The sequence below is a fragment of the Piliocolobus tephrosceles genome, chromosome 5, assembly GCF_002776525.5.
Source record: "Piliocolobus tephrosceles isolate RC106 chromosome 5, ASM277652v3, whole genome shotgun sequence".
In the NCBI taxonomy this organism is placed as follows: Eukaryota; Metazoa; Chordata; class Mammalia; order Primates; family Cercopithecidae; genus Piliocolobus; species Piliocolobus tephrosceles.
The window spans coordinates 135153387-135180371 of NC_045438.1; the positions used below are offsets into that span (position 1 = coordinate 135153387).

Below are 26985 nucleotides of genomic sequence, written 5' to 3' on the forward strand. Positions count from 1 at the left end.
CAGCAGTGGGTGCATGGGGTGTGTGTTATTTTTCTCTTTCTTTTTTTTTCCCTGAGACAGAGTCTTGCTCTGTCACCTAGGCTGGAGTGCAGTGGCGCGATCTCAGCTCACTGCAACATCTGCTTCTCAGGTTCAAGCAATTCTCCTGCCTCAGTTTACCAAGTTGCTGGGCTTACAGGCACGTACCACCATGCCCGGCTAATTTTTGTGTTCTTAGTAGAGACAGGGTTTCACCATGTTAGCCAGGCTGGTCTCGAACTTTGGACCTCATGACCAGCCTGCCTCGGCCTCCCAAGTGCTGGGATTACAAGCGTGAGCCACCGCACCTGGCCCTATTTTTCTCTTTACTATTGTATAGACTTGAAATATGTCTCAATCACAGTAACAATAAACCGGGCTTGTAGCATGGACAGGTAGAGAGGAGGCGTAGGCTGAGGAAGGGGACATCCAGTCATGCAAATGGAGAGCGGGCACCTCATCACTCTCCTCCCTGACACCTGCTCCCACACACTTGTCTTGGGGGCACTCGGGCTGGGGGTGCAGGTTCTGAGCTTCCCTGAGGTAGACTTGGAGACAGGGGCTATCCAGTCCCTTGCCCCAACAGGAGGAGGAAGAGAAGGAAAAAGGGCTAGGAGAGGGAATGTGCCCCAGGCTCAGCCCAGTCAGCAGCTCGGGACTCACTGCAGCCACAGCCCAAAACCTTACAGCCTGGCAGAGTTCAAGGGCTGGCCTAGTGTGGGTGCCACACATACCAGGGCATCAGCAGCCTGGGCCTCCCAGGGCCTCGTCAGCTCTGGAAGTAATTCCCTGAACATGTTGGGGCTTAGGGTGTCTTCGAAGGCGGCTGGAGCTGAAGCCACAAGCAAAGAGCCATGCAGGGGTTCCTTCCCAAGGTGGGAGTGGTGGGGGCTTTGCGAGCTCAGCCTCCAGGGTCAGCAAGTGAAAGGAGAGCTGGCAGGGAGTCAGGCAGGGAGCTGGGAGTCCCAGCAATGGCCAGGCTCACCCCAAGATGTTGGGGGGCAGAACTTCTAGGAGTCTTCAGGACAAGGCCATTTCTGATGACCACCAGCCAACTTCTAAAACGCCTGCCATAACCCCACCCCCTTGCTGGGTGGGTCCCACCCTCAAGGGCCAGTGGAAACAGTGAAAGCCAGGACTCCCGGCTTGAGGCCAAGCCCCATCTTTGTCTTTTCTGGGCTCCAGTGTCAAAACTGAAGAGGCTATAGTCCGTGTCTCTCGTCCCACATTGTAATGCCCCAACTTGTACTTGCCAGCCACAGGGTGTACGGAGGCCTGGCTCTGTCCCAGAAGGTCAGCTCTACTCAGGTCCCAACAGGGCCATAGGGAGTCCAGAGGGGCCTCTACCCACCTCACCAAGACACCAAGGAACCAGGAGCTTGGGCAGAGAAGAGGGGGAAGGAGATGGCGTCTGAACTTTTCTCTTCCACATCATTTTGCTGGATGGACCCAGCGAGGCTATGGGACCACACCCAGGTATGGCGGGGGGAGGGAGCCCACTCACAGACTTTGGGAAAATGGAGAAGAGATGGAGGCCTGGGGGAGGAGGGAGAGGGAAGGCGTGATGAGGATGGAGGAGGGCAAGAAGTCAAAGGAGCATTTGTTCTGCTAAGTGGCCTTGTTGTTGTCAAAAATTGGCCCAAAACTCTGTCCACTAGAAGCCTAGGGCAAGTCTTCCTCGGTCACACCCACGTCCCTGTCACCAGCCTGTCACACCACACAGCTGCCCACACACACCTCCACATACATGCAAACCTTCCCCTTCCGGTCCTGGCAGAGCCCACCCATGGGACCCTCACCTCTCTCTCTCTCTATCTCTCTATCACTAAGTTCCTTCCAAGAACTAGACTAAATCCTGCTACCAGATTGCAATCCACCCTCCATTTGCAGCCTCAAAGAGGCCCAGGCCTCCTGTCTCTACCCATCCGTCCTTCAGGGAACTGGGACAGGAGAGGTCAGAGCTGTGCCTCCAGGTGAGCACATGAAACCCACAGAGCCTGGGCTCCACTGGGGGAATTCTGGGTGGGTCACAACAACAGGACATGGAGCGGCCAGGCCTGAGTGAGGGGCAGGGCAAGAGGACACTGGGGAGGGGCCCCATGCATGCATTGATTCCTTAAATGTGCTCGGGGACCCACCATGTGGCAGACACTGCAGGTAAAACAGCAAACAACAAGAACACAGAAATCCCTCCCCTGGTGGAACTGACATTCTAGTGGGGCAGAAAAATGGCAAACACAAATAAATAAAATACAGTGAACACGGCAGATTCACGATACAGAGAAAAAGAAAGCAGGGAAGGGAGGTGGGGCCAGTGGTGTGATTTTGTATTGAATGGTCAGGGAAGGCCTCGCTGAGGACGTGAGACCTAAAGCCGCTGAGCATCTGGGCTGCGTGGATATTTGGAGAAAGAATGTTCAGAGCAGAGGGAACAGCAAAGATGTGGAGGCGGGAGTGTGTCTGGTGACTAGGAGGAATGGCAGGGAGGCTGGTGTGGTTGCAGGGGAGTGGGAGGGGGCAAGGGGGAGAGGATGAGGTGGAGAGGCAGCAGGGGCCAATGGCGTAGGGCAAAGGGGCCTTATGCTGGTGAGGCTCGTCCACCAGCCAAAAGCCCCCATTCGGAGCCCTGTGATGGAAGCAGGAACAGAATTGCAGATGGGGGGCCCCTCTGTAGGTTCCAAGCGATAGGCAAGGCCCCCGGCAGCCAGCCAGCCTAGGATGCTGCCAGATTGTCTTAAATCCCGCTCCCCCTCCAGCATCTCCCTCGAGGACAATCCCAGCTAAGCTCTCCCCAGAGGAGCAGCCACGTGGGCAGACTTGGTGGCAGCAGGCCCAGCGTGTTGCTGCCTGTTCCCACCATGCCCACCACACCCAGGACCTGTCTGTCTGACTGTCGGTCGGTCTCAGCCCTCACAGGTAAGCACAACAATAGCACCTCACTCTGGCTCGGCATAATGACAGCCAGGATATTGTTTAATCCCCACAAAGGTCCTCAGCCTGCTGCGTGGCCCGAGGAGCCCACTGACCACACAGGACAAGGCCCCACGAACAAAGTCACTTGCCCAAGGTGAATTCTCACCAAATTCCCACCGAGGGGCTTTGTTATTAGAGCCTCCTACAGGGCAGGACTCACACACAGGACTGGGCTGAGGACACAGCCAGGGTCAGAAGAGTTCTGGGGTCCAAATCTCTTACCATGCAGGTGAGGAACTGAGGCACAGGGAAGGCCTGTCAGCAGGGTCTCCTAAAGCCTAAGACAATTCTCTTTTCCACCCATTCCCTTAGGAAACACCCAGTCACACAGACAAAGAAAGCCCTGCAGCTGTGGGGATTTTGGTGGGGGGGAGAATGGGCCCCTGGCCAGAAGTGGGTGTGGCCCTGAGAAGTGGGGTGTGGCCCTGGAAAATGAAGGGAATGGCGTGTCTGTGCCAAGATGGCAGCAGTGCGAGCCAAGGGGGATTCCACCGACAGCAGAGTGAGGTCTGCAGGGCAGCACCACATCTAATCCAGCCGCTGGGGCTGAACGCAGTTGAATAAATTCAGTTGTAGGTCCAGGACCCTGCAGCCTGGGAGGGGCGGGGGCCGAGGAAGCGGAGCTCTTACCTCGGAACTTCTTAGGAGGGTTGTCCAGGTCCCCGGCCGCAGGCTCCACCACACAGCGGTCATCCACCAGCCTGGGGGACAAGGCAGCTCGGTCAGCAGGAAAGAAGAGAACTATCTCCCACAGCATCCCTCCCTTACAGCAGGGCATGCCGGACACCAGTGAGCCCCTAAGATAATTCCTCCATCTCTAACAAGCTCCCCACCATCAAGTCATTCTTTCCTGGCATCACTGTTGAAAGGCAAGGTGTCTCTTGGGGGTGGGGAGAACCCCAGGAAGAACACAGAAGCACACCCAGCCCACCCCAACCCCCTGACTGGAGCTGCAGCTGTCCTGGGGGTACTCTGCCGCCAGTCAGGACTGTCACATGCTGCAAGTGTATCTCTTGTCCCAGCCCTGAGACACTGCTGCCCTGATGGGAACGGGCAGTGGGTGAAGGGGGCAGCAGAGGAGGAGAAAAACAAAAGCATAGAGGAGTGGAAGGGAGAGAGACAAAGAGAGTCAGAAAGATAAAAAGGATGAGAAACAGAAGCTAGAGAGAGACCAGAGACAGACAGATGAGAGAAGCATAGGAGACACCAAACTAGCGGCATTAGTCTTTAGGTCTCCAAGGAAGGATGATGAGTCTCACGCCTTCCCAGTCTCAGTCAGGCCTCATTTCATAGTCTCCCCTTTGGTTCACCCTAGGACAATTTCCCTCTTATAGCCATGCTGGCGTTAATCTCGCATTTCCTGAGGGCATTCATTTACTCATTCATCTATCCACCCATCCACTCATGCCTCCACCCGTCCATCTACCCAGTCCCCCATCATCCATCTATTCATCCACCCACCCATGCACCCATCCATCCACCCATCCACCCATCCACCCATCTACCCATCCAGCCACCCTTCCTGCATTTCAAATTTGTCAATGCCACTCCAGCCTCTAAGATAAAGTGATGCTGCTCACCCACCGCGTCAAAGGCCAACTCTGTCTCAACACCCCCCTGCCTGTTACCTCTGAATTCTCACCAACTTCCCAGCAAGGGGCTTGTTTTTAGTGCCATTTTACTGAGAAGAAAATCAAATCTGAACATTAAATAACTTGCCTAAACTCACACAGCTGATTTCAAAGCCCATGCTCTTTCTGTACCTCCCCTCCCTGGGTTGGTTAAGAAGGTCTTTTCTGTTTTCTTTTTCGAGACACAGTCTCAGTCGACCAGGCTGGAGTGCGGTGGCGTGATCTCGGCTCACTGCAACCTCTACCCTCTGGGTTCAAGCGATTCTCCTGCCTCAGTCTAATGAGTAGCTTGGATTACAAGCACCCAGCACCACGCCTGGCTAATTTTTGTATTTTTAGTAGAGACAGGGTTTCACCATCTTGGCCAGGCTGGTCTCAAACTCCTGACCTCGTGATCCACCCGCCACAGCCTCCCAAGTGCTGGGATTACAGGTGTGAGCCACCACGCCCAGCCTAACAAGGTCTTTTGTGATCTGACCTCTACTTACTCCCTACCTGGCCTCACTATTTCCTTGCCCCAACTGTACTAAACCTCCAGTTGATCCCAAGGTCCCCGGAGCTCTCATCTCTCCAGAGGCAGTCCTGGCAGCCTGCAATGCCTTAATATTCATTGCACCCTGGCCCCATGAAGCCACAGGCCTAGCAAAACTCCATCCTTCCACCCTCAGCTCCGCTCTCCTACTCTGCAAAGCCTTCCTTGGCCAGTGCCTGTGGGCCTCCCGCCTTCATGTTCTGGCACCAAGAAGTCTCTCCCCACTTCTTGACTTGCTGTGTCTACGTGTGAGTTCCTTCAGAATGGAGCCCCTACGTGTTTTCTTTGGAATGATTAACACCTCGCACAATGCAAAGTGTTATGATATAATAAGAAATATATATTTGGTCTTCATCCCAGTTCCTGGCTAGAGCTCCTAAAGCCCTTGTAACTTCCCAAGTGATAAGCGCAAGAAGAGTTACAACGTTGAGATTTTTGTATCCAGTTCCTGAAATAGATTGGAAGCAATAAAGATGAAATGGCATGAATTTTGTTCATTTCAAGCCTCTTTCAACCACACCTGGTTTTATGTTAATAAGGTGACTTTAGGAAAGCCCTTGAGGATGGGGCTGCCAGGGGAATAACCACGTAATTTGAGGGTTCCCATTTTCAGCCCCACCCGCATCACGACCTCCCCCTGGAAGGAGAAAGCCGCTGAAGGTTAGGTTAACCACCAATGGCCAATGGTTTAATCAATCACGCCTATGTGGCCGGGCGCAGTGGCTCATGCCTGTAATCCCAGCACTTTGGGAGGCCGAGGCGGGTGGATCATGAAGTCAGGAGTCCAAGACCAACCTGACCAACATGGTGAAACCCCATCTCTACTAAAAATACAAAAATTAGCTGGGCATGGTGGCGCGTGCCTGTAATCCCAGCTACACAGGAGGCTGAGGCAGGAGACTCACTTGAACCCGGGAGGCAGAGGTTGCAGTGACCCAAAAACACGCTTGCACTTCAGCCTGGGCGAAAAAGCAAGACTCCGTCTCAACAAAAACAAAGCAAAACAGTACAAAACAAAAAACATGCCTATGTAAGGCAGCCTCTGTAAAAACCCAAAAGGGACCAGGCACCAGTGGCTCACACCTGTAATCCTAGCACTTTGGGAGGCCAAGGCAGGTTAGTCACCTGCGGTCAGGAGTTCGAGACCAACCTGGCCAACATGGTGAAACCCCGTCTCTACTAAAAATAAATAAACGAATAAATAAAAATTAGCTGGGTGTGGTGGTGCACGCCTGTAACCCCAGCTACTCGGGAGGCTGAGGCAAGAGAATCACTTGAACCCAGGAGGCAGAGGTTGCAGTGAGCCGAGATCAAGCCACTGCACTCCAGCCTGGGCAACAGAGCAAAACTCCATCTAAAAAAAAAAAAAAATTAGCTGGGTGTAGTGGCACACGCCTCTAACCCCAGCTACTCAGGAGGCTGATGCAGGAGAATTGCTTGAACCCGGGAGGCAGAGGTTGCAGTGAGCTGAGATCGAGCCACTGCACTCCAGCCCGGGCAACAGAACAAAACTCCGTTAAAACAAACAAAAAACCAGGTTCAGAGAGCTGAGCTGGTGAACACATGGGGGTACTGGGAGGGGGTCACCCCTGGAGAGAGCCTGGAAGCTCTGTATCTCCTGCTCCATATTAATCTCTTCCATCTGGTTGTCTTTCTGAGTTCTGTGAGCCATTCTAGCAAATTATTAAACATAAAGAGGAGGTTGTGGGAACCCCTGATTTACGGCTGTTTGGTCAGAAGCACCAGAGGCCCAGACTTGCGACTGGTGCCTGAGATGACGTTAGTCTTGGGGGACGGAGCTTTCCACCTGTGGAATCTGACACTGACTCCAGGTAGATAGTGTCAGAACTGAATTGAACTGGAGGACATCCAGGTGGTATCCCGAGAGTCTGTCTCCTTTCCTCTCCCCGCCTCCAGCACCTGCTTAGTCCCTGGCCCTCTTCCCTTCTCCATCTGCACTCGCATCGTTGGGCATCTTGACCACACTCATGAACTTAAAAGCACCTCCAATACATTCACTGAGAACTCCCGCAATCACCTCCCACGAACTCCAGCCTCGGAGATCTAACTGCCTAGTCGACATCTCTACTTGGATGTCCACAGGCATCGCAAACGCAGCCTATGCAAGCTGAGCTCCTGGCCTCCCAATGGAACATGCTCCTCCAGAGGTCCTCCCCATCTCAGTTGATGGCAACTCCATCCTTCCAGCTGCTTGGTCCAAAAACCTTGGACCTTTCCTTGGCTCCTCCCTTCCACTCACACCTCACACCTAACCTGTCAGGAAATCCTGTGGGCTGCATCTTCAAAATACACAATCAGGTACAGAATTGGACCTCTTCTTGTCACTTTCACCACCATATTATCCAGGCTCCCACCAGCTCTCACCTGTATTTCAGTAACTACCTCCTCATTGGTCTCCTGGGTTCCCCCTTCACTCCCTTTAGCGTATTTCCCACACAGAAGCAGGGGGGGGATCTCTTTAATTTTTTATTTTTTTGAGATGGAGTCTTACTCTGTCACCCAGGCTGGAGTGCAGTGGTGTGATCTTGGCTCACTGCAACCTCCGCCTCCAAGGTTCAAGCAGTTCTCCTGCCTCAGCTTCCCAAGTAGCTGGGATTACAGGCGCCTGCCACCATGCCCAGCAATTTTTTTTTTTTTTTTTTTCATAGAGACGGGGTTTCGCCATCTTGGCCAGGCTGGTCTCAAAATCCTGACCTCAGGTGATCCGCCTGCATTGGCCTCCCAAAGTGCTGGGATTTCAGGCATGAGCCACTGCCCCCAGCCAGGGGATCCCTTTAAAAGGTAAGTCAAATCAGGCCAGCACTCCACTCAGAACACTCCAGAACCACCCATCTCAGAATAAAACCAAAGAACTTACATGGCCTGAAAGACCCACATGGTTCACCCCTTAACCTCTCTGATTGCATCTCCTCCCCATCCCCCTTCCCCTCACCCCTCTGCTCCAGCCCTGGAGCCCCCTCCAGGCTCCTCAAAGCCCTGAGGGGACTGGGCACTGGCTTTTTCCTCTGCCCAGAACACTCTACCTCCAGGATCCTCACCTCCTTCAGATCTAGGTTCAAACAAGCCTGTTCCCATGGAGACTCTCGCTCCCATTTTTATTAAAAATTGCCAACTGCTTCCTGCCACACTCGGTATGGCCCTCCCTATGTAATTGTTATCCACAGCCTTTATCACCACCTGGATGGCTAGCTAGTTTACTTATTTTGTTTACTATCCCTTACCCTGACCCCATGGAATGTAAGTTCTGTGAGGGCACAGACATGTCTGTTTTGCTCCCTGCTATATCCTCAGCACCCAGACCACTGCCTGGTGCAGAAAGGGCACACACAAAATGCATACCGAGTTAATTAATTCATTTTATGAGCTGTGCAGTAAAGTACACAAGAAGCAAAAGACAAGGTCCCTGCCTCAGGGAGTTTAAAATCTCATCGGGAAGACAAATCACATACTCAGAAGATAAATAATAAAAAGAATATGTATTAGAGCCGACTGGTGGTATCAGCCGTGGGTTTTGTCCGAATTCAGGGAAGGGAGAAGTCACCGCTTCGCCAATCAGAGAAGGTGTCGGAGAAGCACGAGCTGGTCAAAGCCTTGAATAATTCATAGAATTTCCTGTGCGATATTAGTGAATCAGATTTGCTGGTTGTCTCTTAGCAAAGCCCTGAAGGGAGGGGACACAGGATGGATGAATTTTGATGGTGAGAGGAAGAAAGCATTGACCAAGGGTGATGGAGCCACAGGGCAGCATCGAAGTTGTGCGGCTGAAGAGAGGCTGGCGGCAGTCCCCACTGCCTCCATCTTGACCAGCACACAGGGCCTTGTAGAGGGGGGAAGAGGAAGAGGCCGCAGAGTCCCCCTCCTCAGAGGGTCCCTGTCTGAGGAAGAAAACCCATCCTCATCCCTGACCCCTCCACGCCTCTCCTGGGAACTCCTTGTCTGGGTCACACATGCAGGAAAGACACGCAAATTTGGGGGCCAAAGTGTTTTTCCTCACCCCTAAGCCCACCTGGTTATTAGGTAGATGTCCATCTGTCCGAGCCTACGCTGGCACAGCTTCTGAGACATAGCTTCTGAAGCCCCGCTTCTCCAACTCAGCCCCTCCCCATCCCAGGGCCCGGCAGTCCACAAAGCAAGGAGTGCAAACAAAAGCCACTTAGAGAAGGGAGGGACCGGTCAGGAGGGGAGCACGGACTCCGGAGGGGAATTCAAACAAGGTTGGGAAGGAAAACATCCCAGATGTGCAGCTGAGCAGACGAGAATTGTCTGTGGAAGGGACTGGAGCAGAGAAGCAAGCCCTGGGCAGGGCTACGGAAAGCAGGGCGGGTCGGTCAGGAGTGAGGAATTGGGAAGCAGGAGATGGGACCTTGGGCATTTTCTCCTGGGTCCACCAGGACCAGCAAAACAGGCATCATCTGGGAATGCTAGGCTCCTTTCTGTGTCCCCCAAGAACCTCCAAGGGGTGCCACCTTGTCACCTTGCCTTCCTTGTTTTATTCTCCAGCTAGTGTTTAGCGCAGCCCCCACCTGGTGTGTGTAAATAAAGAAGCTGTCCCTGGGCAGATGTTTGCAGGGTCCCACCGTGCCCCCAAGCGCCCCTCACCCGTGTCTCTGTGCATACTCATTAGGCCTGAGGGATCCCATGAAAGTGATCTCCGGCGAGAGGGGGGCGGGAGGGGACGGGAGGGAGCGTCGAGTGAAGTCATTAACAGAAAAGCAAGAAAGCGCTTATCAGATGAGCTGTCGGGAGACCTGGGGCCAGAGGGAGGCCCGAGGGCCGCGACACAAGTTAGGTAAGTTTGGATGGAGAGGGAGCTTCACCTGGCGAGGCCAAGACCTCTCCATCGCTGCGTGGTGGGGGCGGTTCTGGGTCCGCGCGGCTCGTGAGAGCTTCGGTCTGGCCGCCCTGGCCCCGCCACGCGCCCTCCCCGCCCCCCGGCTCTCTGGCCCCTCCCCCAGCCTGGCCCGGCCCGCGAGCTCCCGGCGTCCGGCCCCGGCCCCGGCCCCGCCCCCGCCCCCGCGGCGAAGCGAAACTCGCCGCCCCACGTGCAGCCGTCTCCCCCGACGCGCCGCAGCTGCCAAGGGAGGGCCAGCGCGGCCTCGCCCCGGCCTGCCTCCGACTGTGGGCCGCTGCCAGGACCCCGCGCCTCCGCCAGACGCGCCCGGGGGCGGGGCAGGTGATATGCAGTTGCGCCCGCGCTTTCCTGCTCTCCCCGGCTCGTCTGCCCGCGGAGGGCGGCCCCGGGGGACCCCTCCCCACCTGCTGGCACCGACGTCGCTGGCCTTAGCGCCCCACCCCGACTCTTCCTTATGGCGGGCACCTGTGTTTATCAAACTAGCCGGACCACAGGTGCCCTGCTGAGTGCGCATCTGGCGCTGAAACCAGAGCCCGCGCTCTACAGGGGAAAGTGGCCGCGTGGCTTCACCCCTCTCCCCAACGCCTCCCCACAAGGTCCCTCCACCCACAGGCCCCGGAAAAGGCCTGTTTCCACCCTCTACCAGCCCACCGATCTCACTGTCCAGACTCTACTAGGGTGACACTCCATCCCACTCCTGCCATCTCAAGGCCAAGCTGAGGCTCCAGCGTGGTTCCCTGCCCACGCCCACCTACGCCCACCACCGACATCGCCCCTTATCTAGAGGCCGGTGGTACCCCAGCCAAGATCACAGAAAAACTGCCCCTCTATCGCGCGACTCTATAGTTTATCAATCGTTTTTACATCCAGTATCTCATGGCGTTCTTACCACAGTCCAGTGTGAGACCCACAGAGTGGATGGAACCCCTGAGCCACACAGCTGGTCAGAGAATGGCACAGACACAACCCAGGTCTCCATCTACTCAGCAAACCTCACTATGAGCCTACTATGTGCTGGGTGTGGTCCCCACCCTCTGGGATCTCCTGCGACCATGCTGAGTGCGGAAGACAGGAGCCCTGTCTACACCTGTGTGTCCCCTTCTCCCCTCCATTCAGGACCAGCCCAGCAGAGGCTCAGGAGCCCAGAGGACAGTCCCTACAGTGCACCTTCCATCCACTGGGAGGCACAAGACCAGTCTGAACAGCAGAAGGAGCCAGAAGATGGGGCTACAAGGAAAGGGTCCTGGCTGGAGGCCTGTGGGCAGGCAGGGCTGTTCTGGGCCCTCTGGAGAGGAGCTGGTTGACAGCTTGCTCTAGGGTTGGAGGAGTGCATAGTCCCTGAAATGCCCACGGGGTCTACACCCCAAGACCTTGATCTGAGGTAGGAGAGGAACACAGCTGCATCCCATTCTACCCCATTCCACCCAGCGTGGACTTTGAAATCCAGGTGGACGCCATGGGAAAGGCAGCAGGGCGGGTCAGTGCTGTCTGGAAAGATTAGATAAGGAGGAGGAAGGGAGCTAGATAGAAGTGGGGCAGGTGACTATCAAGGAGCCTGACTCAAAACCTGCACCTACCAGCTTGGCCACCATCAGAGCACCATGGGAGGGGGAATGATAGACTGGGGAAATCCCCACAGGACCGTGAACAACCCCCCTCCCCCATTCAGCTGTGGATGAGAAAACTGTCCCTGGGGCATGGAGGAGAAACTGATCAGCCCAGGTCACACAAGTTAAGGAACAGCAAGTTCCAGATCCCAGGTCTTCTGGCTCCCAGCCCCAGACACTGGCTGTGGGCGGAGGATTACCCGGTGCAAGGCAAGAAATTGAAGGCACAAATTGTTTCAGTATAATAAGGAAAAGAGTTAGAGTAAGAATAGTCATAAGACAAATTAGATATAGAGATGATCATGGACAATTAGCAATCATTATTATAAACATTATTAATCTTTAGCTTTTAATATTACTCTTTGTTGCATTACTAACATAACCTAGGAATAACCAGTGGGTATAGGGTCAGGTGCTGAAGGGACATTGTGAGAAGTGATCTAGAAGGCAAGAGGTGAGCCTTCTGTCATGTCTGCGTAAGGGCCGCTTGAGGGCTCCTTGGTCAAGCGGTTAACGCCAGTGTCTGGGAAGATACCCGTTACTTAGCAGACCATGAAAGGGAGTCTCCTTTCTTTGGAGGAGTCAGGGAACACTCTGCTCCACCAGCTTCCTGTGGAAGGCTGGATATTATCCAGGCCTGCCCGCAGTCATCCGGAGGCCTAAACCCCTCCCTGTGGTGCTGTGCTTCAGTGGTCACACTCCTTGTCCACTTTCATGCTCCTCCCGTACTCCTGGTTCCTCTTTGAAGATCATAGTAGATAGCAGCAGAAGAAATAGTGAAAGTCTTAAAGTCTTTAATCTTTCTTATAAGTGCAGAGAAGAAAACGCTGACGTATGCTGCCTTCCCTCTCTGCTTCGGCTACCTAAAAGGGAAGGGCCTCCTATCCTGTAATCACATGACTTGCTTCACCTTGTCAATCACTTAGAAGATTCACCGTCCTTACCCTGCCCCCTTGTCTTGTATACAATAAATATCAGCGAGCTCAGTCATTCGGGGCCACTACTGGTCTCCGCGTCTTGATGGTAGTGGTCCCCCCGGCCCAGCTGTTTTCTCTTTATCTCTTTGTCTTGTTCCTTTATTTTATTTTTATTTTTTTTTGAGACGGAGTCTCACTCTGTCACCCAGGCTGGAGTGCAGTGGCCCTCAGCTCACTGCAAGCTCCGCCTCCCGGGTTTATGCCATTCTCCCGCCTCAGCCTCCCGAGTAGGATGGTCTCGATCTCCTCACCTTGTGATCCGCCCGTCTCGGCCTCCCAAAGTGCTGGGATTACAGGCTTGAGCCACCGCGCCCGGCCTTGTTCCTTTATTTATTACAGTCTCTTGTCTCCACACACACGGGGAAAACACCAGCTAAGCCCCATAGGGCTGGACTCTACAACTGGCCACCACTCCACAGATGCAGGCCAGCCCCAAGGAGGCCACTCCAACAGCAGGCACTGTCAGAACACCGGGATGGGCTGGTGGTGGGTGGAAAGCCTGGGGAAGCCCTTTCTCCAGATAGCCAAAGTCACGCCTACTAGGCAGAATGTTAAGAGAGGAACCCAGATTCACTGGTTGGGGTTCCTGGCTCATCAGAGAAAAGAAATTAACTCCTGCATCCCTGCAAAAGCAACCATTTCCTTTGCCTCTACATATCTTTACCAAGAATCTACCCTGTGCCAACCAAGGGGCCAGGCAGTATATGGAATATATGGAATTTAGAAACAAGTACAGCTAAAGCCTTCAGAAAGCTTAAAGTCTAGAAAGGACAATACGCCACACACACAGAGAACCCCAATAGTCTCTCCAGGAAGAATGGAGATAGCAAGAACAACTAAATTTGGCCCAGTAGAAATGAAGGTTGAGGCCAGTGTCCCAGCCTGCCTCTGCCACAGGCCTGGGTTTCTGGCTGTCAGGGTCAGGCAGGCTCTCTGACAAGTCCTGGGGTCTCTACAGCGGTGCTGGGTGCATGGGAGGACATATCAGTAAGGCCAAGGAGAAGACAGACAGGGATCAGGAGACCAAAGGGAAAGCTGGGAAGAGAGGGAGAAAAGGTGCAACCATGGGCCGCCAGCCAGCCCTTGCCTCATATATTTGGCCTGCCAACCCCAGGCTTGTCTCCCACTGTCCATAACCCAGAACTGGATTCTCAGTCTTTCTCACTTGACAGAGTGACTGAGGCTGTAGGACCCTCAGCAGGGCAGACCTTCAGGCCAGCTCGCCCTGCCTCCAAACCTCTGCAGAGCTCTCTGGGACACAAAGCAACAAAGGCAGCTCTGACAAATCAATCCAGAAAGTGAAGCAGCCTACACCACAACCCCGCCTTGCCAGAAAATTGGTGTTCATAGTGGAAAAGGAGATAGGGGCAGGGCGCTGTTTTAGATTAAAGGAAACTGAAGAGGCATAAGAAAATGTAACACGAGGACCTTGACAGGATCTCCGTGGTTTTTTTTTTTTTTTTTTTAGATGGAGTCTCGCTCTGTTGCCAGGCTGGAGTACAGTGGTGCGATCTCGGCTCACTGCAGCTTCTGCCTTCTGGGTTCTAGTGATTCTCCTGCCTCAGCCTCCAGAGTAGCTGGGATTACCAGTGCCAGCCACCACACCCAGCTAATTTTTGGGATTACAGGCATGAGCCACCACGCCGGGCCTGACCATTGGTTTCTTTAAATCAGGACCGTAGGCTGGGTGCAGTGAAATCCCATGCCTGTAATCCCAGCTCTTTGGGAGGCCGAGGCAGGCGGAACACGAGGTCAAGAAATCAAGACCATCCTGGCCAACATGGTGAAACTCCGTCTCTACTAAACATACAAGAATTAGCTGGGCATGGTGGAGCGTGCCTGTGGTCTCAGCTTGAGCTTGAGCTCAGGAGTTCAAGGTTACAGTGAACTCTGATCATACCACTGAGGACAATGGGCACATCTGACTATGGATTGGGTCCTGAATGCTATTAGGAAACTATTAATTCGTGTGATCACAGCACTGTAGTTACATAGGAATGTATAATAAAATATTTAGAGGTGAAAAAGATGCAATGTATGTAATTTATCACAAAATCCTTCAGCAAAAAATACATGTATCAAATGTGACCACTGTAAACAATGACTAAGTCTAGGTGGTAAGCAAATTAGTGTTCTAAATGGTTCTCGCTACTTTTCCTGAATTATATTTATGCCTCAGGCTGTGAGAGCATACGTAAAGGCCAGAGCCACCATAAGTAAGTGACCTGTAAAGTCTACCCACTGCCATCATCATCATCATCATCATCATCTTTGAGACACAGACTTAATTCTCCCTCCCATTACCTATATCACCGCCATCATCTATTTCTAGACTCATGCTGGAGAAGAGGGCTCTCCTGCACTGTGCAGGAAGGGCTAATGGCTGGCTGGCTGAGTGACGGGAAGAGCAATTTGTTAACCAAATATGCACAGGTGTCTGCCTCAAGCACCTGCAGCTGCTCCTGGGCTGAGATTTGTGTTCACAACCCCTTCTGGCTCTGCCCACCTGCTGGCCAAAAAAACATACCACTCTAATCATTTTACTTTCTCACTGAAGCCTCTGCAGTGAGTTTCTCCTGACTGCCTCCCCAAGTGGAGATGCCTCTGTAACATGGCTCCACCCAGTTCCATCCCCAGCCCACACCTTGGACTCACTGTGTTGTGAACGCCCAGCCTTATTTCTGCACCCACGATTTTTCTCACAGTCCCTAGCCTGAAAGGCCCTGTAACCTTCTCTCCTCAGTCCCCTGCCGCGTGACTCCAAGCTCTCTAAGCCAGGGGTCCTGACTGCAGGGAATTTTGACTGCAGGTACAAATGCTGTGTGCCGCTGGCACCTTTCGCATGTCCAGCCTGACATACCCAAGGGGCTCAGAGCTCACATTCAGAGGCCTGTGATGAACTTAGTAGAGATCTGGGTTCTGCTTTCCTCCTTTCCCAACCCCAGGTTTCCTCCCCTCCACTCACGCAGTCCTCACTCCTGGAGAGGGGTGCCCCAGCCCTACATGGGGTGAAGTCTAGAGAGCAGGGCTGGGGGTGGACATGCAGGGACCCAGGCATGTGTGCAGAGGTCATCCAAACCCAGAAACCTCCCCACAAGCTGAAAGCAGAAAGCTGGTGTGGCCCCACCTAAAACTCAGCATGTGTCCCCACCCCCAACCCAAGCCACCGCCCCAATGGGCCAAGCTAGGGAGGGGATGTGGGGTCAGGAATGTAGGGCAGGGCAACGTGAGAGCAAGTGGCTCCAGCAGGATTCTTTCAGGCCGGCAGGATTCAGGCCAAGGAGCTGGATGCAGCCTGAGGACCTGGAGTCCCAAGGTGGACGTGTGGCACTGGTGCTAGGCTAAGCCAACCCTGCGCCATCCCCTCTGCACTTCATCCCTTCTCCATCACATCCTCGCACTGCCTGGGAAGTGTCTGACACCTAATCTTAAGGGCAGAGGCTGGTCTTACTCCCCACATGCTAGTGCAACACTCATACATGACATGAATAGAGTCTGACCCTCTGTGGCACCGAGTTCTGTTCACATACCCCTCCACCACCACAGAAACACAAAAAGTTAGGGAGCGTAAGAGTTAAAGGTGTACCTTGGCTTTGATCTCCATTTCTGGAAACGTATTACCTGAGAGGATAACTATAACTAGACAAGTGTTCACGCATGTGTGCACTAGGATGTTCAGGGCAAATTGTTCTCAACAGCAAAAATTTATGAACAGCCTGAATGCTGAATACTAGAGTTGCTTAAATAAATTAAGGTACAGCATACCATGGCTGTGCAGCCGTAACAATGGTGTGTTGGCATGGGAAAATACAGCTCACTCTACATATATGCAAAAAAGGACGGGGTACAAAGCCATACGTGCAGTTTGATACTGTTTGTAAATGTTCATTTATGAATATAAAAGGCTAGAAGGTCACAGAGAATGTTCATGTAAGCCATAGTGGTATGACAGATCATTTTTTTGAGTTTTTCACATTTTCTCCAAGGAATGTATATATTTTTTTAATCTGAAAAATATATATATTTTCAAAAACTGAGTTGCATGGATTAGGCTAAGACCAAGACTCTGCCTTGGGGTACAGAACAGAAGTTTAACATCTCATTCCAGTGAAATCACAACTAAATGAAAGCCAAGCTGGGTGCGGTGGCTCATGCCTGTAATCTCAGCACTTTGGGAGGCCAAGGCAGGCGGATCACCTGAGGTCAGGAGTTCAAGACCAGCTTGACCAACATGGAGAAACCCCGTCTCTACTAAAAATACAAAAAAATTAGCCGGATGTGGTGGTGCATGCCTGTAATCCCAGCTACTCAGGAGGCTGAGGCGGGAGAATCACTTGAACCCGGGAGGAGGAGGTTGTGGTAAGCTGAGATTGTGCCATTGCACTCTAGCCTGGACAACAAGAGTAAAACTCTCTCCAAAAAAAAAAAAAAAAAAAAAGCTAAGGCAGGTCTGAAATCCACCCAGAGAATGCTGTCAGCAAGGGAAGGGCAGTCCCCCACTCCTGGAATTACATGTGTCTCCGAGACTTAAGGCTCAAAGGGCCCCACTGCACAGAATGGAATAAGCTGGACCTGTGCCTTGATTACCACTGATTCTCCAGTGCCTAAAACAGTGCCTTGCCTAGCACATGGTAGATGCTTAATAAATGTTTGTTGAATGACATTATGAAGTCTGATGAGGGCAAAGAGATGGGCCTCCTGGGCTGAGGGGCAGGTAGACCTAGCAGGCAGGCTTCCTCACAGCCTGTCAGCCTGGGAGGGCCCCCAGATCAGGGATCCAGGCCCTAGGTACTTATTAAAACCACGTGGAGAACTTTTTAAAACTCCAGCACCCAGACCCCAGCCCTAGAGATGGTGATTCAATTGTTCTGGCATGGGACTCGGAGCTGAAATTGCTTTTTTTTAAATCCCCAGGCGATTCTCAGCTACACCCAAAGCCCCTTAGAGGATAATGCAGGCTGACAGAAACTCACTCTGAGAAGGCAGGGCCTTGTTCAAAACACCCAGCAACGGCCAGGCACAGTGGCTCACGACTGTAATCCCAGCACTTTGGGAGGCCGAGGAGAGAGGATCACTTGAGCCCAGAAGTTTGAGATTAGCTTGGGCAGCAGAGGGAGACCTTGTCTCTACAGAAAATACAAGAACTAGCCAGATGTGGTAGCACATGCCTGTAGTCCCAGCTACTTGGGCGGCTGAGGTGGAAGGATTGTTTGAGCCTAGGAGGTTAAGGCTGCAGTGAGCCCAGATAGCACTACTGCATTCCAGCCTGGGTGACAAAGACCCTATCTCAAACAAAACAAAACGGAAACCACCCAAAAAGTTGGTGACGGAACATGAGACAGACACCCTTCCTGAGAGCTAGGCCTCTGAGGTTTCTGACCTAGGGATCCTGAGCCTGGAGACCTGGAGCTTCCTCTATATTTACTCCCATATTTTTTGGGTCCTGACCTCCAGGGAAGTAGGTCAGGCTGGCAGGTAGACAGGGAACCCCATGGGTAAGAGGCAGCGTCCTCTACTCACTATGATTACCCAGCCCTGGGTGATCCAGTCCAGAGGCCCTGAGAGCTCCAAATGAGGCTCCAAGGCTGAGCCATGGGTGGGCAGAGGCACTCTGACAAATGTTGAAAGCTTAGCTCCAAGACTCAGCTCACCTGCACTCCCCCAGTTTACTGTCTGTGGGTCTGGGGCCACCTCTCCAGGTACTCAAAAGAGATCTTCGCCAGGCACAGTGGCTCACGCCTGTAATCCCAACACTTTAGGAGGCCGAGGCGGGCGGATCACCTGAGGTCAGGAGTTTGAGACCAGCCTGACCCACATGGAGAAACCCCGTCTCTACTAAAAATACAAAATGAGCCGGGCGTTGTGGCACATGCATGTACTCCCCGCTACTCGGGAGGCTGAGGCAGGAGAATCGCTTGAACTCAGGAGGCGGAGGTTGTGGAGAACCAAGATTGCCCCATTGCACTCCAGCCTGGACAACAGCGAAACTCTGTCTCAAAAAAAAAAAAAAAAAGAAGTCTTCAAGAGATGACTTGAGATCCTGACTGGTTCACCCTGTGCACCCAAGGCGAGTTCTCCCTAGCCACTGGCCTAAGGCCATATTAAATCCTCCACTTTTTGTTGGCCCTGATCAGCTACTCCAGCCCTGGCCTCTGATGCTCCCACCTGTGGTGAAGGATAAAGCAGTGGCATTGGCCTCGCTCTCCTGCCAAAAACAGGCATGGGCCTGCTTTCCCTTGCCGGCCGGCAGTCTCAACTGCTCCTGGATCCACTCCCCAGACCTCTCCCGTCCTTCTCACCCGGAGTTAATGTACAATCTTCACCAGGACCTCTTATTCGCCAGGAGGCTCTAATTGGCCTCCTCCACTTTGCACTGAAGAACTCTGGCCAGAATCTGAAGATTGTCTCTGCCTCCCTCCCTAACCAATGCCCCCTTCCCATCTCCCAGGTGACCTGGCCCATCTGCCCACCAAGGCCACCCCTGCCTTCAACACATTCATTTTTATCCAGCCCTTACTGGGTACCTCCTGAGGCCTACACACTGGGCACTGGGTTAGCCCCGGAATTCAGTCAAATCAGCCTACGGGTTCACAGACATGGGCACCAACGGCCTCGGGAAAAGCAGAGGGGACCAGAGTTAAGAAAGGAGGCAGAAGGATTCTGATGTGGATGAGGCAGAGAGAAAATCACTTAGAGCAACACCCCTCACACTTTAATGCACCAGTCCCCGGGGATCTTAATACAATGCAGATTCTCATTCAGTAGGACTGGGCACAGGGTCTGAGATTCTGCATTTCTGACAAGCTTCCTGGTGACGCTGAAGCTGCTGGACTGATCACTTACAGCACTTATAAATCATTCCTTCTTTGACTCTTAAGTTCCAAGGAAGCAGGAAGCACAGCTCCCTTAATCACTACCAAGTCCCCAGCACCCAGTACAGTGCCTGTGGACCTGCTAAATATATGAATGGTGTTAATCCTGGCAAGGTGCCCAGCATTAGATGGGCCTACAGGGAAGCCTCCAATGTGAGGAACACCAGAGAGTGGTTTGTACAAAGCAGACAAAGCAGTTCAAAAGCATAAAGGACAAAGGGTTAATTCTGCCCTAGGGGTAGGGGAAGCGGGATTTCTCAAAAGAGGCCACTTTGCATTAAGCCTTAGAGGGTGGGACAGATTTACCCAGGTGGAGACTTGCTGAAGGGCGGGAACAACCCAAGAGCAAAGGTAAAGAGACTGAGAGCAAGGGACAGGTTGCAGTGCGGTGCACCTGGAGTTCCAGGTGTGGGAAGGTGAAAAAGCCCCAGGAGGCCGGGCGCGGTGGCTCAAGCCTGTAATCCCAGCACTTTGGGAGGCCGAGACGGGCGGATCACAAGGTCAGGAGATCGAGACCATCCTGGCTAACACGGTGAAACCCCGTCTCTACTAAAATACAAAAAATTAGCCGGGCGTGTTAGCGGGCGCCTGTAGTCCCAGCTACTCGGGAGGCTGAGGCAGGAGAATGGCGTGAACCCAGGAGGCGGAGCTTGCAGTGAGCTGAGATCCGGCCACTGCACTCCAGCCTGGGCGACAAAGCGAGACTCCGTCTCAAAAAAAAAAAAAAGAAAAAGCCCCAGGAAAGTATGATGCAGACCTGCACAGGCCGATGCTAGAAAGTCATGCTAGGAGGGTGGACGCCCACTGGTGGAACATCAGGAGATGTTGGAGGTGTTTGCAGGGGGAGGGCACCCTGGCGTAGAAGGGCTTTCTAGAGGTCACCAGGATCTGTCCCAGGATCAAGGTAGACTGGAAGAAGCAGTTCCTGGGGCGGGAAGGGCCAAGGTGGGAGGAAGTTATGGAGGTAACAGAGGGAATCCTTTGTGAGGGAGTGAGGCCTGCATGAGGGTAGGGGAAGCAGCAATAAGGTGTTTTCCCTGATTCTGTTAAATCTCACAGGTGCTAGGCAGGGCACGGTGGTTCACGCCTATAATCCCAGCACTTTGGAAGGCTGGAGTGGGCGGATTGCTTGAGCTGCGGAGTTGGAGACCAGCCTGGGCAACATGGTGAAACCCAGTCTCTACAAAAAAAATACAAAAATTAGCCGGGTGTGGTGATGTGCCTACAGTTCCAGCTAGTTTTGGGGGCTGAGGCAGGAGGATTGCTTGAACCTCAGAGGTCGAGGTTGCAGTAAGCCGAGATTGCATCACTGCATTCTAGCCTGGTGACAAAGTGAGAGCTTGTCTAAAAAAAAAAAAAACTCACAGGCGCTTGAAAATCATCACGTGTTTAGCCCCAAGCCAGGCACTAAGCAACAGAGGTGGTCGTTTCCCAAAAGTCCCTGGTTCTCTTCAGACACCAAGAGGGGACTTCCATGATATTTCCCTATGTCCCTCTCAGCCCCCACACCCTCTCCTCCTTCTCTCAGCTTTATCAGAGGTGTTTACTCTGTACCTACTATGGGCAGCCCTGACGTCACTAGCCCTAGTCACTGCTCTCTGGAGGAGGCCTGCACAGATGCTCCCCCAGATGTGGCTCCACCCCCATCCTCTAGAGAGCTGGGAAGAAGTCAGATCTAGTGGAAGTGGGGACAAACAGCCAGGGATTCCCATGTGAAAGGGAGGGCACCAGGAGGGACCTGGATGGTTCTGCGAGAAGGCAACCAGGGCACGCTAGAATCCCAGGTGAGAACTCCCTGCTGGCAGAGCCAGCCCTCCAATCCCACAATCCATTCCCTTTACACCAAGATGAAAGCTAAACTCCCAACAACCCTGGGAGAGACTGGTGACCCCTCACCTCCCAGGCTTGGGGTGAGCCGGGCCCTGTTCAGCGTCAGTCCTGAGCTGAGGGTGCCAGGTTGTCCTCCAAGGCCACCAGAGAGAAGGCACCACACGGCTGGCTGGTCCCACTGAGTGGGTCAGCAGAGGAGGGTGGGTGTACCCTAGAGGACAGCCATGTGTGGTTGGGAGGATGATACAATTGAACCCAGGCCCCCAGACTGAAAACAGGACAAAGGTAGCAGACCCTGCCCTGGGGCCTGGCTGAAGAAACCAGGGTAGGCTCCCATCCCGCCAATCACCCAGCTGCTCCTCTGAAGATAAACCCTTCCTCTCTACCTAATTTCTCTGCTGCCCTATCCCTGCTACAGGCCTGGCTCTCTCCAGGGACATGAATTGATTCCCTGTTCATCCAGCCCAGACCCTGGGAGGTGGCGGCCAGAATTAATTAATGTTTGTGAAGTGCTGGAGAGAAGCTAGAACCAAGGACCCAAGGGCGCCAGATGACCCGCGCAGGAAATTGAATGGGAGAGGCGGGGAGAAGGGGCAGCTGGCCAGGACCTTGGAGCCTGGAAGGGGAGGGCTGAGAAGACACTCCTACTGAAGCTGGGAAGAACAGGGAGAGAGCTGTGAGAAGGTGCGACCCCTCAAACGCACCACGGGATCGGTAATAGAGGATTACGGGCTCCAAGCTGAGCCTGCCCGCCCCCCACAGCTCCGCCCTACCCTCAGAGCCGGGCACGTCCCGGGTTGGCTGCCCTTCCCCAACTCAGCCTCCAGCCACCCACCTGCCCGCCCCCGCGACCACCTGCAAAGGAAGCCTCGGCCCCTCCGCCCCCTCCAAAGGAGTGCACCGGGAGGGTAGAGGCTGCGCCGAGGGGGACGTCTCCTGCCAACTCGAGTAGGGCGCCCGAGTCCTACCTGAGCAAACACTTCACTTCCTTTCTCTAAAAGAAGGAGGCGAGCTGTTCCCCGCTCCTTGAGACTAGGGGGACGTCCAGGCCCTCTGTCAGGGGGCGCTGGCGGCTGGACGCATGCAGCTGGCACCAGGGCCCACGGTGCCCCCTCTTTGCCCGCGCCCCTCTGGAGCTCGGCTCACTCACCCCAAAGTGCTGATGAAGCCATTGACGGAGCCCTCGGCGTACAGGGAGACTATGTCCCCGATGTGAAGAAAGCTGGACATTTCACTCATGGCTGCGGCCCTCCGGGGCCCGGAGTGTGAGGGGCGCCTAGGGGCGCGTGGCCAAGCTCAGTGCGGAGAACTGAGGCGTCCGGGGGGCGGCGAGGGGCGCGCCCCCACCTCGGAGCCCGACGCTCGGTGCGGCCGGGGCGGGCTGGCGGCCACGGGAGCCAGGAGGCTGCGCGGCGGGGCCCGGGATCCGGGTGAGGAGGTGCCCGCGTCTTGGCGCGCCCGCCGCCCGCCCGCCCCGCCCGGCCAGCGCGTACCTGCAGCGTAGAAGGAGCAGGAAGTCTGGGGCCACCACACACATGCAAATCCCGCCCGGGAGGCGGGGAGGCCACACCCCGGCAGCCCCCCCGCCCGCCGCCCGGCAGCCCGCCCGCCCGCCGGCACCCATGTGCACCCGCCCGCCTCCCGGCGCCTCGCGCTCCTCGCGCGTCCTGGGCCCGGCCTCCCGGACGCCGAATGCGCCGCCAGCCCTCCTGATCCCCAAAGGCGTCCTGCACGGAAACGGGGAGCCCCCGAGTCTAGGGGGCTCGCGGAACTGCCATCCCTTTGAGGCCCAGGCATAGTGGGGAGTTCTCCGCCCTCGGGGTTCCCGGACTATCTGCACCCGGGCCCGCGGCTGGCTAAGAGCCAGTGCAGGCGCCCGCGGAAGGGGGAGTCCAGCTCTCTGCGGCGGGCGCCACCCCCGAGCCGCTCGCGGAGGACGCGCCCTGGAGCGCCCTGGCCGCGGCCACCCTGCGGCCACCGCGCGGTCTCCGCGCCCAGCTGAGAGCAGGCTAGCGCCCAGAGGCGCGCTCATCCCTTTGCAGAGCAAATTCAGGATTAATTTTTCTCAACGTGTAAAGTCTTTTCATTGCACAATAGAAAGTGCTCAGACTTGGAGGGGAAATGAAGCAATGGGGTGGGTTTTGTTTTTTTTCTCTCCGCATTCCTGTGTACACAGATCCAACTTCCGAATCAGTTCAGCCGCTCCCTCTCCAGGAGTTGGCTCCAAAACTCTCTTGGCTCCTTCCGTCTTTCCTTTCAAAAAAAAAAAAAAAAAAAAAAGCAGAGATGAAAATTACCTTCGCTAGTTGATAGCACACCCAAAGGCTAACGATGCCAAGTCTGGGTGCCGGCCCCCTTGGATTGATCCGCTGCGGCGGCGCCGCCAGGCTCTGACTCCCGAAGTCCTGCCCTCAAATTCGCGTCCCTGGCTCGCTTACTTTCTGTTCTGTTCCCCGGTGCTTGGGTGTTTGCTTCCTAGTCCTTTATTTGAACGCCTAAGATAGGGTGCCCATTGCCACCGCCATTTGATCACTTTAGCTCCCTTCGGACCTTCCACCCCCACTTCCTGAGTTGTGGGGGGCGTTTGTCCCTGTGATAAAAGGAGGAGGGGACTCCGTGACTGAAGCAGGAAGAAGAGAGGCTAAGGGAGGGGTGGAGACAGCTAAAAGCAAAGAGACAGCTGCTGACCCTGCGAGGAGAAGAGCCCCAGGCAGTGGTTTGTTGTTGTTGTTGTTTTGTTTTGTTTGTTTGTTTGTTTTACGAAGGCCCCAGGAACGATGTGGGAGGGAAAGACACCTTCAAGATCGCTAAGTACCGTGTTTTACAGTTTTGTTTTGTTTTTTCACCAGGGCAAACGGTAACAAGTTTTACAGCAGACCAGTCCACACCTTCATCTATAAATAAGCAAAACAATAGTTCACCAAACAATACTTACTCTTATGACCTTTGATGCATGCTGATATTTTCTATTCTATTTCAGTTGTGTTCTTGTTGTTGCTTTAATGCTGATTGTTACGCACTGAATTGGTTTTTTTTTTTAATGTCCCAAATGGGTTGCAAACTGCAGTTTGAAAAACCTCATCCAGTCCACTGTGCCAAAAAGAGATGGCCAAAGCCCAGAGAAGGAACACCACCCATCAAGGGCACACAGCAGATTCCTGGCAACTGGAGGCAGAAGCCAACCAAGCCTCTGATTTTTTTTTTTTTTTTTTTTTTTGAGACGGAGTCTCGCTCTGTCGCCCAGGCTGGAGTGCAGTGGCCGGATCTCAGCTCACTGCAAGCTCCGCCTCCCGGGTTTATGCCATTCTCCTGCCTCAGCCTCCCGAGTAGCTGGGACTACAGGCGCCCGCCACCTCGCCTGGCTAGTTTTTTGTATTTTTTAGTAGAGACGGGGTTTCACCGTGTTAGCCAGGATGGTCTCGATCTCCTGACCTCGTGATCCGCCCGTCTCGGCCTCCCAAAGTGCTGGGATTACAGGCTTGAGCCACCGCGCCCGGCCAAAGCCTCTGATTTTTAGCCGGGTATTCTCCTATTACCCCACACCAACTGAGCCACAGCCATGGGTCCCTGGAACCTCACTGAGAAGGGGCAGCCCCTGGGACAGTTTCACTTGCTCCCAGGAGTCAGGCCTCCTGTATCTTCCCCAAAAGTTAGAAGGGAAAAATATGCCTTTATTCCATAAGCATTGATCGAAGGCTTGTTATGTCAGGCCTCTGCTGGGCACCAGGCTCTGATGAAGCTGTCAGCCTGGGCCCAATTGCCTTTTTCCCCTCCCCAGACCATGAGGATGAAGAGGGACAAGTTGAACTTGCCTCCAGTGGCTGCACTCAGAACTTGTGCCACAGCTACACCCAGGAATCCACCTCCTTCCTCCCCTGACATCCATATAGAGGTTCCATAACTCAGCCAAGGTGTAGCAGCCAGGAATGGAAGTCACTCCACTTCGGGTCTCTCTGGACTAAAGCACATGGCCTTGGTTCTCCCCACCCCTCCCCATCCTAGGAGTACTTGGAGCCTCTGTCTCTCCACCAACCAGGAGGTCTTAGAGGTGAGGGCTCTGGGCCCCTGTCACCTGCTTCTTCCAAATCAGCTCCACTGTAAGCTCTTTTATACACCTAGGTTCTGAGTTAGAATTTGTTTCAAGAAAGGTTCTGTTGGTTAAACAACAACAATGAAAACCAAAGTTTAAGAAACAGATGGTACAGCTCCAGTGAGTTCCCTCCCCTGCTTCCTGGGTGAAGCCTTCCTATGCCTCCTCACTGCCCACAGAATAGTCTACAGACCCGAGCCCAGCACACCGGACCCTCAAGTCTTGCTGTCCTCCCACCCTCTGTGGACAACACGATTCCTCCTAAAGGAGGATCCATGCTGTGGACTGGCCAAGAGTGCAGACTCTGGCTTCCTTTTTTCTTTTTTTTTTTTTTGACGGAGTCTCATTCTGTCGCCCAGGCTGGAGTGCAGTGGTGCGATCTCAGCTCACTGCAACCTCCGCCTCCCAGGTTCAAGTGATTCTCCTGCTTCGGCGTCCTGTATAGCTGGTGCCCACCACCATACCCGGCTATTTTTTGTATTTTTAGTAGAGACAGGTTTTCACCATGTTGGCCAGGATGCTCTCAATCTCTTGACCTCGTGATCCGCCTACCTCGGCCTCCCAAAGTACTGGGATTACAGGTGTGAGCCACCACGCCCAACCGGACTCTGATTCTTACAGACTCTGATTCTTACAGGCCTGGATTAGAGTCCCAGCCCTGCCACTTTCTAGCAGGCATTCTCTCAGCCTGTTTGCTCATCTGTTAAATGGAGAAAGTACCATACTAACATGTGAGGGAAGTGTGAGCCATCAGCACAGCATCCCAGGCAAGAAGGACTCAGTGTGTCCCTTCTCATTTCCCCAGGACCTCATCCACTCATACCGCTGTGCCTGGGCTCCTGGGGCTCCCTCTAGCACTTCCCCTTTTCAGTTTCCCAGGGTCAAAATAAAGTCTTCTTCCCTAAAATACTGGAGCACCAATCTTTTAAGTACCATTATGAAATACTTTCAGAAGTAATAAATAAAAATAGAGTGAGTGCCCTGTATCTTTCCTCTAGCTTTGTCAAATCTTTGTATTTTACCAAATTTGGTTCCTTTTTTTTTTTTAAGAATTAAAACTTAGGCCAGGCACAGTGGCTCATGCCTGTAATCCCAGCACTTTGGGAAGCCAAGGCAGGCAGATCGCCTGAGGTCAGTAGTTCGCAGCCAGCCTGGCCTACATAGTGAAACTCCATCTCTACCAAAAATACAAAAATTAGCCAGGCATGGTGGCACGTGCCTATAGTCCCAGCTACTCAGGAGGCTGAGGCAAGAGAATCATTTGAACCCAGGAGGTGGAGGTTGCAGTGAGCCGAGATCGTGCCACTGCACTGCAGCCTCGGCGACAGAGCACAATTCTATCTATAAAAAAAGAAAAAAAAAAGAATTAAAACTTAACAAAATTCAGTTGTGTCCAGGCAAGGTGGCTCACATCTAATCCCAGCACTTTGGGAGGCTGAGTCTGGAGGATCATTTTTGCCCAGGAGTTCAAGACCAGCCTGGGCAACATGGCAAAACCCTGTCTCTAAAACAAACAAACAAACAAAAACAAAACAAAAAACAAAATTAGCCAGGCATGATGGTGTGCACCTGTAGTCCTAGC

General features: G+C 53.6%; 1 protein-coding gene across 1 annotated transcript in view; it reads right to left on the minus strand.

The window, feature by feature from the left end:
- The window catches only part of ITPR3 (inositol 1,4,5-trisphosphate receptor type 3), a 77693-nt gene extending 53781 nt beyond the window's left edge, over window positions 1–23912 (minus strand). The window contains exons 1-3 of the mRNA XM_031935659.1: window positions 23752–23912; window positions 22464–23566; window positions 3622–3692 (exon numbers count right to left, since the gene is read on the minus strand). Of these exons, the coding sequence (XP_031791519.1) occupies window positions 3622–3692; window positions 22464–22552 (160 nt within the window). The 5' untranslated portion in view covers window positions 22553–23566; window positions 23752–23912. The remainder of the gene's footprint in view (window positions 1–3621; window positions 3693–22463; window positions 23567–23751) is intronic.
- Between the last annotated feature and the right edge of the window lie 3073 nt (window positions 23913–26985).